General features: G+C 43.5%; 1 protein-coding gene across 1 annotated transcript in view; it reads left to right on the top strand.

Moving 5' to 3' along the window:
• LOC134578390 (high choriolytic enzyme 1-like) overlaps nt 1-15,334 on the top strand; it is a 45,589-nt gene that overhangs the window by 4,196 nt on the left and 26,059 nt on the right. Inside the window, exons 5-6 of the mRNA XM_063437381.1 lie at nt 889-1,006; nt 10,220-10,398. Coding sequence (XP_063293451.1) covers nt 889-1,006; nt 10,220-10,398 — 297 coding nt within the window. The remainder of the gene's footprint in view (nt 1-888; nt 1,007-10,219; nt 10,399-15,334) is intronic.

Raw genomic sequence — 15,334 nt, forward strand, 5'->3', positions numbered from 1 at the left:
CTTCGGGGAAGGATGCTGCACCTGGAGCAATATTTGTTATAATTCCTGAGTTTAAGGGACAGTCAGCTTTCCCGCCCTCCCCCCCCCCCCCCCCCCCCCCATATGTTTGCATGAATAAGAATCCTGCACCATCTCAACTACCTACTTGCATTCAGCGCCAAACGCAGCCATCGCAGGACTTGTCTTGGGAGAACTTTTGGGGAATTCTGTATGATAACAGGTGCCAGGTTTTCCAAACCCAGCTATCATAGGGATCATAGGGCAACATGGTCTTGCTCCTTATTATATTTTCAGGCAAACCCAATAGAAATATTTTCCTTTGTTGAACATTTCCTTTATTATAGTAGCACAGTAACACACCTTTTTACTGGTGACATACCTTTTATGTGATTTGTAAATTAAAACCCTAAGGATGTCTCAATATTTGTTTTATTATTTATTATACTTATCCCGTCTATGTTATTATTTGTTTTGTGATATTCTCCTTTTGCTTAATATCGCTCCTAGTTTAGTATAAAGAGTTTAGTATATAGAGGTTTTAGAACAAAATAATGAACTCCGTAGCAAAGGACCAACCCACAAAAAATCGTCACACTTGCATAAAAGACAAGTATTTTATTTTATACAAAAATCGTTCCTTAAAATAAAAGAGTATATATAGCGCAACGTTGTCTGTTGCAGTCTACACACAAACTCTTTGTATGCACGATACACTCACTCCTGTTAGAAGACCCCAAGTCTTGGAATGTAACTTTTATATCAAATATAATGTTCACCACTCATGTTTGGGTCTGTGAATTTCCATTGTCCTGCCCTCCTGCTTGGAATTTTTTAAGGTGATAGAATAATGTTTTTTTAATTGAGATAATCTAATTCTGTGTTTTCCAGCTTCCGATGAGAAGTACATCATTCAAGCAGCTATGGATGAGTTGATGGTTCTAACATGTATACATTTTGTTGTTCGTACCACCGAACGCAACTACCTGAGGATCCATCCCAATGATGGGTGAGTCAGTTCCTTTCTATTCTCAGTTATAGGAATAATCTTTACTGAGCATCACAATATATATATATATATATATAGTTCAGAAAAATCTCCAGTGCTCAGATTAGCCTTCAGCATCACGGAGAATTAATATAGGCATTTAAAGGATGAAAACATTGCTACTACTTATGGCTCAATTAATGTGTGCATTGAAAAGCCAGTATTAGCACGAAAAATGTTTATGGTTATATTTATTTTAAAATATCCATGAGATTGACTAGTCTGACTGGCATTATTGGAAAGTAGCGTAAATGTACAGGTCTAGCATAATATTAGACCAGCACTCTGTTCATGAAAGTGTAACTGACAATCCAGGAGCAGTCCGTGGTTGCTCCAAGCACCATAACCACTGCAGTGATTTGTTTTGCTATGAAGCACTGCACATGCAGAGTTTAACTTCTTTGATGCCAGAGTTTAACTCCACCTCCAGCCACGTCATTGAGGTATCAATAACCAGCCCATTACAAGTTTTCCGGGATAGCTGATGTAAATTCTGGATGTCTGACGTCAGCACACACACACACCATGCTGGTAAGAAGCGTCCAAAGCCAGCACGCCACTCATCCATCAGTGGAGGAGGATTGGTCTGCTGGGAGATATTGGTCTCTGAGCTGTAAGGCAGGTAAGTTTCAGTTTATTTTAAATTTTTTATCCTGTTTGGGGGTGCAGTACAGGAAAGGTTACTATAAGCAAAAACAGGTTTATTTTTATTTTTAATAAAAACACAGTTTTGTTTGTTCTTTTTAAGTTGGGGTAACCCATAAAATAAAAAAATATGAGTTTTAAAGAACTAAGTTACGCGTTAAGAGGGCAAATTCCTCCTGATCTGACATTATAATTTCATTTATGCTTATTAAATTCTTGGTATCAGAAAAACTGTATTAAAATAAATTACTTTATTGGGTAGACTTTTTTTTATCTAACATTTTCCTGTTCATCTGGCAATAAGCTGGTTAAGGTTTATTGATCACAGAGTGTTTGTAGTGGGTCAAAGGAGTGGTGAGGACTCCCTGGGTGAGTCAGGTAGACTAGCGGTCACTGTTCAGAGCTAACAAAGCGTCTTTCTTTCCTTTTTCCTCTGGATGTTTGGGGTCAGCACTCAGCTCTGTATTCTATCATGCTTTATTAAACACTGTCTGACTTTCATAACTGTAAATGGGATATAATCAGTGGTAGGGAGATTACGGTATTTTAATAATCTTAGCAAAGACATGAATCTATGATCACAGCAAGCAGCTGCTTACGGCATGCCTTTGGCCCCCTCCTCCTTCCACGTTCTTACCTGTCAGTATCGTCGTACATTTTTATTTTCCTTGGTTTTTCATTTTCAAGGACTTCCAGTGAATATTGGGTTGTCAGCAGGATATCATATACACAAGATTAACAGAAAATATTAAGCTGCAAAGATTTAGCCAGGGGGTGAGCCAAAATTGATTGTGCATGACTTGTCTTAGTGTTTGTAAGATTGTGTTATTATTATTATTATTTTGTTTATTTTTTCATCAATCAAATTTTTATTGAGTGGTAATGATTTATTGCAGGTGGGAAACATTGTACAATTATTACCAGATATATAAACCCAAATGAAAAAAGATATGCCTACTGGCTTAATTGTTTTACCTTATTTTTTTTTTTTTTAAAGATAAATCAAGATAAGTATTAACCATAGGCATATCATCACACGGTTAGGAGAAATATGTAGGCACAGGTATAGGCCGTAGTACTTAGGCTAGGACACAGTTGCGTGGTATGTACTATTAGACTGGAAAATATGCTAATAAATATTAGTCTATTAGACTGGAAGATACACTAATAACGTATGATGATGAGTGAAATAGTAAAGAATAGTGTGTTCACATGTTAAAACTAAATAGTGATAGTGCCATTGGATATTATTGAGAGAGGAGAAAACCATGCAAATAACTAATTATTATAGATTAACAGGATAAGCCTGGTTAGTCAGTCTATGCCACAGGTAGGCCATAGTGGAAAGTCCATTCCGGTATTGGTCTGTTTGCCCCCTCAGAGCACTTCAAGAGTAGCAGAGCAGGATTCAGTCGAGTGGAACCCAAGCTGCAGTGCCCCAAGTCCTCAAATCTTTAAACGCAGGCTGCTATGGGAACCTGCACCCAATGTACAATGATCCCCCTACTCCAGGTGGCAGGATCGTAGCCCCCTGGAGGCTCCAGTACACAAAGAACTACCCAGGTTTGTGGATTGTTCTTTGGATGCGACTCCAAGTGGGCTCCCAGTCCAGAAGAAAAGCGGTGGGTGAAGGCTACATTCTTTTTCAGCATGTCTACAGCAGCTTTTAGGGTGATTTCAGCAATATATGTGATGCTGGAATGTCTGGCAGTTAGCATAATTTTTTTTAGAAAAGGTGTCCTTCCACTTCTGGTCCTCGGGTCAGCTTGATGGTATTAGAGCTCCGGCGAGGCGGCCATCTTGGACACACCACTTGGCCATCAGAATAGTAATGTTTAAGTCCATTAAGGCAGAGGTATAGGCTTTCCCCAGCGGAGACCAAATAACCCCCACTGGTTCAAAGGGGTAGTAACGGTGCTTCGAGAGAGCCTTTGCGAGTTGCGCATCCTGAATCGGGAGATCGGTCTCTTCTCCCAGCCACCGGGCCGCCAAGTACGCTAGGCCATAGAGCTGGAAGAGATGAGAGCTCTTCAGGCTGAGGCAATCTGGGCAAATAAGGTTGAAGGGAGTGGTAAAGTCGGTCTGCAGCTGACATAAGACTTCTTCTGAGGAGGTTTTAGAATAGTTATTCATTTTTAGTTTATTAAGTTTTAGCTTAGAGATGTAGGAACTATGAAAAAACATGTCCAGCCATCTTGATTGTCAGGCCCCGTCCCAGTTATTATATTATAAAATGCAATATTAAATATAGCACCTCATAAAAAATATACATCATGAATGTCCTGCGCGGTCATCAGATAAGGAAACCGTGAATTGAGCTGTGTACCAATAACTGACCTCCATGAAAACTCCAAGACTATGTTTATATTTTTCTTCATACTGATTTTAATTTAAACGGCTTTTATTCGTGTCATCGGATATGTATAACAATGCGATAAGATAGTATAATAGGAGACACGCAGGTCTCGCAACAGTGGGAGCAGCCATATAAATATAAAGTGATGAACACCAAAACAATATTAACAAGTAGAAGGTAGTACAGTAGCAACATTGTTAGCTTCGTTACGGTACATGTAGTAAATATGCAAACATCTGTATCCTATAATCGGTTGCAAAAGGGTAGGTTTATCAATTCTGTGTGAGCCAGATCTTCATACTGATTTATTTCAAATGAAGGTGTGGTGGACCGCCTGGCACCCAGATGGGGTGCCTCCACCAATTGATGCTCACCGACTACTCCAAGCACTCCACCAGACACCATCAGCACTGTAGTCCACACTTCCAGCGTTACAGCTTGGCTGGGATCTCGCTGTCCTCTATCCACCCTGGACCCAAGACCAGGACCCAGCTTCAAGTGGGTAGACTTCTCCTCCAAGAGAGTGTAGCAATATGCTCTTAAAAGAGCCAGTGATTAAAATTCCCAGGGGAGTATAGTGATATAGCAATCCCCAGAGTGAATATAGCTGTCCCCTCCACACATGAGACGAGGCTCTATGTTGAGGGTGAAGAGGAACTCTCTAATGGTAGCCATAACTGGCCTTATATGCAGGTCCCCATGCAAGGGGCACTCCCCCCTGGACCTGAGAGAAAACCACAGTAGAAACAAATACACAATCACATTGGCTCTCAGATCCAGGACACTCCCATACATAATAGGTTAATCCCTCCTCTGTACCTGGGAGATAATTGAGTCAAGCACTGTACTAAACTCAATTATCTCCAGACACAAAAACACACATTTTTATAACATATTAAAAATACCCCCAAAACACATGGAAACCACAAAATAATCATATCTCCTGGTAGCCTCAGTCTGGGGGACCAGGATATCTAAAAATCACCCATATCAGTTCGGGGTTGAAGATTTCCATGGAAGTCATATTTTGACCAATCGCACACGAGGCTCCTGCCCAAAAGAGTTCCATGAATTCAGGCTGTGCAGACGGTCTTTTTCGGGAATACTTAATACAGTCAAAATACCGATAGTAACAGTTCGTGGGTAGGCTCAGTCTATGTCCTTCGTTCAGGAGCTTGCTCCCACTGAACGCTACTCTTCCCATACGGATCCAGCCGAACATCAGGGGCGTATTAGCCGCAAGGCAAACAAGGCATTTGCCTTGGGCGGCATTTTCCAGGGGGCGGCAAAAAAAGCCGCCCCCAAATGCCCAAGGCAAATGTCTTGTTAGCCTTGCGGCTAACAGACATGCTGGGCTGCTGCTGGGCGGTCGGGCGGCACTGCTGGGCGGGCGGCGAGGGAGCACTTCCTTTGAGCTGTCTGCTCAGCTCCCTCGCGCGCCGCACAGTGAGGCTGGGAGCCGGAATATGACGTCATATTCCGGCTCCGCCTCCCAGCCTCACTGTGCGGCGCGCGAGGGAGCTGAGCAGACAGCTCAAAGGAAGTGCTCCCTCGCCGCCCGCCCAGCAGCGCCGCCCGACCGCCCAGCAGCCACTGGACCACCAGGGAAAAAAGAAGGCCTCCCCCCCCCAGCATTCCCAAAGGTAAGGAGGCTGGGGGGGTTAAAGTAAAAAAAAAAGCCACTGGACCACCAGGGAAAAAAGAACCCCCCCCCCCCCCAGCATTCCCAAAGGTAAGGAGGCTGGGGGGGTTAAAGTTAAAAAAAAAAAAAGTGTTAATGTGAGTGTCTGTTAGTGAGTGTGAGTGTGTGTGTGTCTGTTAGTGAGTGTGAGTGTGTGTGTCTGTTAGTGAGTGTGCGTGTCTGTTAGTGAGTGAGTGTGTGTGTGTGTCTGTTAGTGAGTGTGTGTGTGTGTGTCTGTTAGTGAGTGTGTGTCTGTTAGTGAGTGTGTGTGTCTGTTAGTGTGTGTGTGTGTCTGTTAGTGTGTGTGTGTGTGTGTGTGTCTGTTAGTGTGGGTGTCTGTGTCTGTTAGTGTGTGTCTGTGTCTGTTAGTGTGTGTCTGTTAGTGTGTGTGTCTGTTAGTGTGGGTGTCTGTTAGTGTGTGTGTCTGTTGGTGTGTGTGTCTGTTGGTGTGTGTGTCTGTTAGTGTGTGTGTCTGTTAGTGTGGGTGTCTGTTAGTGTGTGTGTCTGTTAGTGTGTGTGTCTGTTAGTGTGTGTGTCTGTTAGTGTGTTTCTGTTAGTGTGTTTGCCTGTGAGTGTGTGTGTGTGTGTGTGTCTGACTGTGTGTGTCTGTTAGTGTGTGTGTTTGCCTGTGAGCGTGTGTGTATGTTAGTGAGTGTGTGTGTCTGCTAGTTTGTGTCTGCTAGTGAGTGAGTGTCTGTCTGTGTGTGGCTGTTAGTGAGTGTGTTTGTCTGTTACTGAGTGTGAGTTTGTCTGTTACTGAGTGTGAGTTTGTCTATTAGTGTGTGTGTTTCTGTTAGCGAGTGTGTGTTTCTGTTAGCTAGTGTATGCGTATCTGTCAGTGAATGTGTGTGTGTGTATTTAGAATGCGGGGCGGGGTAAAGGTTGGGTGGGGGTGGCGCGCGGGGGGGGGCGCCTGAGTTTTGTTCTGCCTAGGGCAGCACAAAACCAGGATACACCACTGCCGAACATATGTAGAAATGGAAGTCCCAGCGGTGTTTGCGCCGTTGATTATAGTTCCATGCATTCGACGGCCAAACGCCGCTGTATGTGTTCGCGACTAAAGATGGCCACCGCCACGTGTTCGCATACACGAACGACGGCCACCCAGCTAACCACTTAGAACGTTGTGGTTAAACATAAGTCAGGGAGGTTAATGGGCTGCACGCTCCTGTTCTGGTTGGTTCAACTGTTCGGTAACCGAACAGAATAAGTACAATCTGTTCGGTAAGCCCCATATACACCAAGTCCTGGGGCAAGAGGCTGACAAGCAGGCCCCTTCCAAGAACCAGTGGCGAGGCTACTTTTGTCACAGAAGGTACAAGTAAATGGTTGAAGCAAACATCATATCTCAGTAAGCAACGTCCTGAACACATTTTAATTTGTTTTATTTACATTTTATTAAGGTTTTTAAAATCATAATAGGCATACACAAATTGTGAAAAAACAGAACTGGAATATGAGAAATGGAATTTAAGTTGCAATAAAAAAAAAGTGTATTACAGTCACCATAGACAGTAAGGTAGAAATACATGTATTTACTTTATTTTCTAATTAACACATGATTTCAGTGTGAAGAAGTACAATTCACAGCTGTCATGGTGGCTAGGGGCACAAGTAAGGAAAAAGCGTTGGAGATGCAAGGATAAAAATATTTGGGGCAGAAAACATAATTTCTTGGAATTATGGTAACCAAGCATAATGCAAACATTTCAAGATATTTCGTTATACATTAGATTAAAAATAGTTTAAAAGAGTGTGAAATTACATCTTCATTACAGCATTAGTATAATCACATATATGTTGTTAAAAGTAACGTAATAAAGAAAGTAATAAGTATAAGTGTGGGGTTCAGATAACGTTCATTCAAGGAATATACAATCACCTGGAATGTGACTTTGAGCCAATTCAATAAACTCGTGTGCAGTTTATGGGATTCTATTTACCACCATGGAGAGAAGAAGACGCAGTTTAGTATATATAGTATATCATATTTATTTATTTATTTCAGTCAGTTTTGAAATTTTTTGTATTTTTTATTATTTGTAATTTTCAGTGTAATAGTACAGGAATACAGGAATGGTTCAAAGTTTTGAGTAGCGGTGTTCATACACGTGTTGACATAATATGTAGGTCTTTAACACTTATACATTGCACATATTACACTGTATTTGTACATACATGTTAGCAAATATGGGTAACATCAACAAGAAGTTAACTTAGGGGAAAGGGAGGGTAAAAGAAGGTGGAGAGGGGGGGTGGAAAGAGTAGGGGGGGTGGAAGAGGGTGGTTCCAACATTGCATCAGATCATCATCAGTTGTACCAACAGGAGATTCTTTCTCCACCATAAATTCTGTAAGGAGTGTTAATCTGAAGTCTAGGATCGATATTAAGTTTCTAATTGATATGAAGCTTGTGAGTTCATCCCTTCAGGGTCACAACCAGAATTGAAACTGGTCTCCATCTGTAGGATAGTATTTTAGTCATGTAACCAAAACAATTTTGTCCATACCATGGTATCCACAGTGGCTCAATTACCCCTTGTAATGTTACTGGTGTTTTGCCAGGCCAATGGCTACCCATTTGGTCAGTAGTATGGTCACAGCTGTCAAAATTGCAGGATCTGTCTCAAATAAGGTTGGATATGTTTCCAAATTTAGTAGGAGTTATAGTTAAAATCATAGGTGAAATAAATAGCAGTGAGGTTGGCAGTATGTATTTCTCTTAAGTAGTTGCGAGGAGAGTGGTAGCAGTGTTGGTGTCGAGTCTATGCAGGCAATGTTGTGGCATTGGGGTTTAGCGAGAGGTAGGACTCCCATGTTGTCCAAGCTGTTGACACACATTTTTGGGGGGGTAGATTTTTTCTCGCCATTATTTCATATTGTCTAGTTGTATTTAATGTTTGGATGCATTGTGTGATAGCTGGTAGATTGGTTGTGCGCCACATTCTGCTGATTATCGTTAGGGCAGCTAGAAGTATATGATAAATAAGATATTTGCGGTCTTTCGAGAGGCCTTTTGGGAAGAGGTGTAACAGGTAAGTTTCGGGTTGTCTTGGTAAATGTATACCTGAACACTTGTGTATGAGCTGTTCTATTTCTGTCCGAAAATTAGTCAGGTGTGGGCAAGACCACCAGATGTGGAACATTGTTCCTGGTTTCGATAGGCAGCTATCCGAGAGGCCAGGGTTGCTGTGTTTTAATCGTGTTGGTACTAGGATTTTCCTAGTGAGCTCCGTACGGGAGGTGTATAAGAGAGGTTTTTGTGTGCCAGGATTATTTTTTGCCATTGGTTTTCTCGACTTAGTTCTCGTTCCCATGCTTTTACAAAGTTACATTATTTAAATGTTAATCAGCTATAGACCACTTACAGTATCATACGATATAACATTTTTTTTAATGAAAATGATAGCAATTGCGTGTATGAGAATTTAGCTGCGTTGCGCAACCTTTATTATTTCTGCAATTCATCGAAGCATTTTAAGCTGGGCCCCTGAAATATGTGGTAAAGGTGTGTGATGTCTGTCTGTGCCATAACCTATGGTTAAAATCTGGAATGAAGGCGGCAAGTAGTAGTGCGAGCGAGATCACCTCGTTTAAGGCATGTGTTTAATTTAATTTATCCCATATTTGGAGTGTGAGTTTAGTTGTGGGGAGAATGTCTTTATGTTTCGGTCTTAGCTTCCTAGATATCCATGCAAGTGGTGGCATACATACTGTGGTCGCAGGGGTCACAGTTGCGACCGGGCACGTCACTGCAGGGGGCCCGGCCGCCCTGCGGACCCCTGTGACCGGGTGCCCGCCGCCATATTTTGTGGCCCCGGCCTACGCAGCAAACCGCCGACCCACACATGAAGGCGCCCATCGTGAGCTCATGCTGTTAGGGCTACCCGATGGGTATGGATTTCCAGGGGGTCCGGTCAGAGCTGGGCACATTAAAAGCGCAACCAGGCCCCCTGTGATGACATCAGATAGAGCTGGGAGGAAGTGACTGCCCCGGTCACTCCTCCCAGCTATCAGAGAGCCGCGCGGGAGGAAGGAGGAGGGAGTCAGAGTGGGCACTCTGACTCCCACCAGCCTGAGCCACCACTGGACCCTCGGGAAAGTCACCCTCCTGCAAAAGGTGGGAAACAGGAGAGAAACATAGAAACATAGAATGTGACGGCAGATAAGAACCATTCGGCACATCTAGTCTGCCCAAAAGGATGTGGGTGTAGAAAATCCCTGAGATAGTTATAACACTCCATAAGTTTTTATTAACAGTTTTAAATGAAATGTTTTCATAATCCAACATGGAACAATATAAATTCTGAAGCAACACTGGGTAAACCTGGCACTGCATATGTTTTTGAACTACATTTCCCATGATGCTCAGTCATCCTTCCTGAGTGACAGCTGGACTTTCCATTGAATATATCTCCATTAAAACACTTTATTTGTCTCTGTTTCCGGTATATCCTCTGGATTCACTCAATGGTCCTTTTGCTTACCACAGATGCTGGTCTTATATCGGTCGGGTGGGAGCTGCACAAGATGTTTCCCTAATGAAGGCAAGATGTCTCCATCGAGGGATCATACAGCATGAACTGATGCACTCACTGGGATTCCAACATGAGCAATGTCGCAGTGACAGAGACAAGTATATTCGCATTAACTGGGGGAACATCAGCCAAGGTGCACAGTGAGAGATGGTCATTCTATTAAACCCCCCAGAGACAACGTAACACAGTATTAGAATGATAATCCGTATTCTGCCATTTTGTTATTAAACTCGATCCGAAAATGTGCATGTGACAAGGTTTGATTTAAAATGGAACTATCACTTTTCTAAAAGGGACATTTCCATGTTCGCTACTACTGAAACGTTTACTGAGATATCACTAGAAAACGTACCTCCACTTGACTTCCATGTCCTGGTGACATTTCTGCCCTGTGATATCTTGGGCATTGCATTGATTGAGAAATGTCACGTTCACCCTTGGACATTCTATCAGTAATAATAATAATAATAATAATAATAACAACAAAGTATTTAACCCCTTAAGGACCGCTGACTGTTCAGGACCGTCAGCGGTAAAACGTGCGTTTGGACCGCTGACGGTCCTGAACCGTCATAACGGTTTTGGGCAACTTACCTGATCGCCGTCGGTCCCACGGCGGCGATCAGCTCTCCTCCCGGTCCAGGGGGACTGCCTGTCTGCCCGGGCAGTCCCCCCTCGGCAGATCAGGACCCCACGGCCATGTGATCACTCGATCACATGACCGCAATAGGGGTCTGTGTATCTGCCTGCAGGGGGACTGTCTGTGCTGACAGGCAGTCTCCCTGCAAGTAAAAAATCATAAAATAAAGTGTAAAAAAAAAGAAATCAGTGTAAAAAAAAAAAATAATATGTGTATATATATATGATATATATATGTCAGGATCGGGACAGGGATCCAACACGCAGAGTACAAAGAGTGGAAAGGTACGTATACCGGGCCTTAGAATGGCCGGACTAACGTACCGAGAGTAAAGAATAGTCAGAGGCAAGCCGAGGTCGAGGGAACGAGAAGACAGATAAGCGAGAGACAAGCCGGGTCAAGGGATAACAGAGAAACAGGGTAGTACAACGAGCCGAGTCAAAACCAAAAGAGCAAACTAGAATACCAGAGCACTGAGTGACTAGACAAGCTAGAACCACGACAGGGCAATGAGCTGAAGTAAGGAGTAAGCTTAAATACCCTGGTTCTGGATGGAAATCACGCCTCTGAAAAGTACCGATTGGATATCGGACACTTGAGTGACAGATTGCTCGTGCTAGCGTCATGACGTCACGTATTGAGCGTCCTGCTAGAAAAGGACGTGGATTCCTCGCGGCCGGTGTTTAAGTGACTGGATGAACCGCGAGGAACGGAGGAGACAGCTCGCCTGGACGGATACACCACCAAGTCTCTACCTCCCTTAGAGGTAGAGGCCTCAGGTACCCTGACAGTACCCCCCCTCTCAGATACGCCCACCGGGCGGAATGAACCGGGGCGAGATGGGAAGCGAAGGTGAAATGCTCTGCGAAGGCGAGAAGCATGGACGTCCTCCTGAGGTACCCAACTCCTCTCCTCAGGACCATATCCCCTCCAGTTGACCAGATATTGCAATTTTCCCCTTGAAATTCTGGAGTCAATGATGGAGCTGACCTCGTACTCTTCCCGACCCTCCACCTGAACAGGACGAGGCGAGGAGACCTTAGAGGAGAATTTGTTGCAAATGAGGGGTTTCAACAAGGAGACATGAAAAGAGTTAGGAATGCGTAAGGCAGGTGGCAGAGCAAGGCGATACGCAACCGGATTGATACGAGTGAGAACCCTGTAAGGACCTATGTAACGAGGAGCAAATTTCATGGACGGAACTTTTAGGCGAATATTCTTAGTACTCAACCATACCCTATCCCCAGGAACAAAAACAGGAGCCGCTCTTCTATGTTTGTCAGCGTGTTTCTTGAACAGCGAGGAACTATGTAATAGAATTTGTCGAGTTTGATCCCATAATTTCTTCAGGTTGGCGACATGATCATCAACCGACGGTATCCCCTGAGAAGAGGAAACCGAAGGAAAAATCGAAGGATGAAAGCCATAGTTCATGAAGAAAGGGCTAGAGCGAGTTGAATCGCAAACAAGGTTATTGTGTGCGAACTCCGCCCAAGGAATCAGACCGACCCAATCGTCCTGGTGTTCGGAAACAAAGCAACGCAGATACTGTTCGATCTTTTGATTAGTACGTTCAGCAGCTCCGTTAGACTGAGGGTGATAGGCAGAGGAAAAGTTCAATTTGATGCCCATTTGAGAACAAAAGGATCTCCAGAAACGTGAGACAAATTGAGAACCTCTATCAGAAACAATCTCTGAAGGGATCCCATGTAGGCGAAAAACTTCTCTCGCAAAAATCTCCGCCAATTCAGGGGAAGTCGGAAGTTTAGGTAATGGCACGAAATGGGCCATCTTGGTAAATCTATCCACCACCGTGAGAATAACAGTCTGTCTTTTGGAAGCAGGCAAATCAACGATAAAGTCAATGGACAAACAGGACCAAGGTTTCTCAGGAATGTCCAAGGGGTGTAACAGGCCACATGGGGATGCATGAGATAGTTTAGTCTTGGCACAAGTCTCACAAGCTGCGACGAACTCCTCAATATCCTTACGAAGTGAAGGCCACCAGAAATCCTTGGATATCAGAGAGTACGTCTTGCGAATACCAGGATGACCAGCTATTTTACTTTCATGAAAACATTGTAAGAGCTCCAGTTGAAGTTCAGGAGGAACAAAGTTTCTTCCCTCAGGAGTGTTTCCGGGAGCTAGATGTTGTGACTTCAAGATCTGGTCAAGTAGCGGGGAATGAATTTTGAGACTGGTATTAGCAATAATATTGCATTTGGGTACAATGGAAGACAAAAGTGGTTCAACTGAAGCAGAGGGTTCATATTGGCGAGATAGCGCATCGGCTTTAGAATTCTTTGACCCAGGTCTGTAAGTCAGAACGTAATTGAAATGGGTAAGAAACAACGACCAACGAGCCTGCCTGGAGGACAGACGCTTGGCCTCTCCGATATAAGACAAGTTTTTGTGGTCTGTCAGGATGGTAACAGGATGTAATGTACCTTCCAATAAATGTCTCCATTCTTTCAAAGCCTTGATAACCGCTAGTAATTCTCTGTCACCAATGTCATACCTGCTTTCAGTACCGGTCAATTTTTTAGAGAAAAATCCACATGGATGTAATGGTTTATCAACGCCCAACCTTTGAGATAGAACAGCACCTAAACCAGTCTCTGATGCGTCTACCTCGAGCAAAAATGGCAGAGAAGTGTCAGGGTGAACTAAAATTGGAGCGGAAGCGAAAAGCTCCTTGAGAGTCTTGAACGCAAGGAGAGCTTCAGTAGTCCAATTCTTAGTGTCAGCCCCCTGTTTGGTCATGTTAGTGATAGGTGCAATAATGGAAGAATAGCCCTTAATAAAGCGCCTATAATAATTGGAAAAACCAATAAATCTCTGTATGGCTTTAAGACCTGTGGGTAAAGGCCACTCTAGAATGGATTGGAGCTTATCCGGATCCATCTTAAATCCCTCCCCAGAGATCACATAGCCGAGAAAGGTTACCTGGGTTTGATCAAAGCTACATTTCTCCAACTTGCAGTACAAGCCATGCTGGAGAAGCTTGTGCAAAACCCTCCTGACTTGTTTGTGATGAATCTCAATGTCACTAGAATGAATGAGTATATCATCTAGGTATACAATGACGCACTCTTGCTGAAATTCCCTAAGAACCTCATTAATCAGATCTTGGAATACTGCTGGTGCATTGCATAACCCAAAAGGCATGACGGTATATTCATAGTGGCCATATCGAGTATTGAATGCCGTCATCCACTCATGTCCCTGCTGGATTCTCACCAAGTTATATGCCCCTCTGAGGTCTAACTTGGTGAAAATTGTAGAGCCCTTCAAACGATCGAAGAGTTCGGTGATCAAGGGAATCGGGTAGGCATTTTTAATGGTTATCTTATTCAGGCCTCGATAATCAATACAAGGTCTCAAAGAACCATCTTTCTTTTTAACAAAAAAAAATCCAGCCCCGGCAGGGGAGGAGGACCTCCTGATGAATCCCTTGTCTAAATTCTCGTGAATATATTCCTCTAGGACTGAGTTCTCCTTTATAGATAATGGGTATACATGACCTCTGGGAGGCATGGTACCAGGGAGTAGGTTAATTTTGCAATCAAAGGACCTGTGTGGGGGTAAGGTATCGGCTTTCTTTTTGTCAAATACTGCCTTTAAATCTAGATACTGAGGCGGAATTTGTGTCTCTGTAGGATTGTCAGAGGTATTCGATGTATTAGTTAATCCAAGAGGTAAGACCTTCCGCAAGCATTTTTCTTGACAATTCTCTCCCCATGAAACTATCTCCCCTGATTCCCAATTAATAATAGGGTTGTGTCTCCTCAGCCAGGAGTACCCCAGAACTATGGGAATAGACGGAGAAGAAATGAGCATCAAGGATATATCCTCTTTATGCAGGATGCCAACAGTCAAGTTAATCGGTATGGTCTCATGAAAAATAACAGGCTCAAGTAACGGTCTACCATCGATGGCCTCAACAGCCAGAGGTGTCTCTTTTAACTGGGATGGAATAGCATGCTTGGCAGCAAAACCCTGATCTATAAAGCTCTCAGCAGCTCCAGAATCGATTAGTGCCATAGTCTTAACTACTCCCTTCTCCCACTTTAAAGAAACGGGTAACACAAGCCTGAGCTCCTTGTAGTTGTGAATAGAGGACAAAGTAGAAACACCCAAGGCCTGTCCTCTAGAGGAACTTAGGTGCGAGCGTTTCCCGAACGATTGGGACAATTTAGGCGTAAATGACCCCTGACTCCACAATACATACATAAACCCTCCCTTCTCCTGTACTGTCTCTCCCTTTCAGTGAGATGAGTACTGCCTATCTGCATAGGTTCAGGAATACGTAAGTCTTCGAACTCAGAGATTTGAAAGGTAGGCGCTAGTTTAAAGGAGGGTCTACGGGTCCTATCTCGAGTGTTCTGCCTCTCTCTTAAGCGTTCATCAATACGAGATATAAAAGAAA

The sequence above is a fragment of the Pelobates fuscus genome, chromosome 12 (assembly GCF_036172605.1).
Source record: "Pelobates fuscus isolate aPelFus1 chromosome 12, aPelFus1.pri, whole genome shotgun sequence".
Classification (NCBI taxonomy): domain Eukaryota; kingdom Metazoa; phylum Chordata; class Amphibia; order Anura; family Pelobatidae; genus Pelobates; species Pelobates fuscus.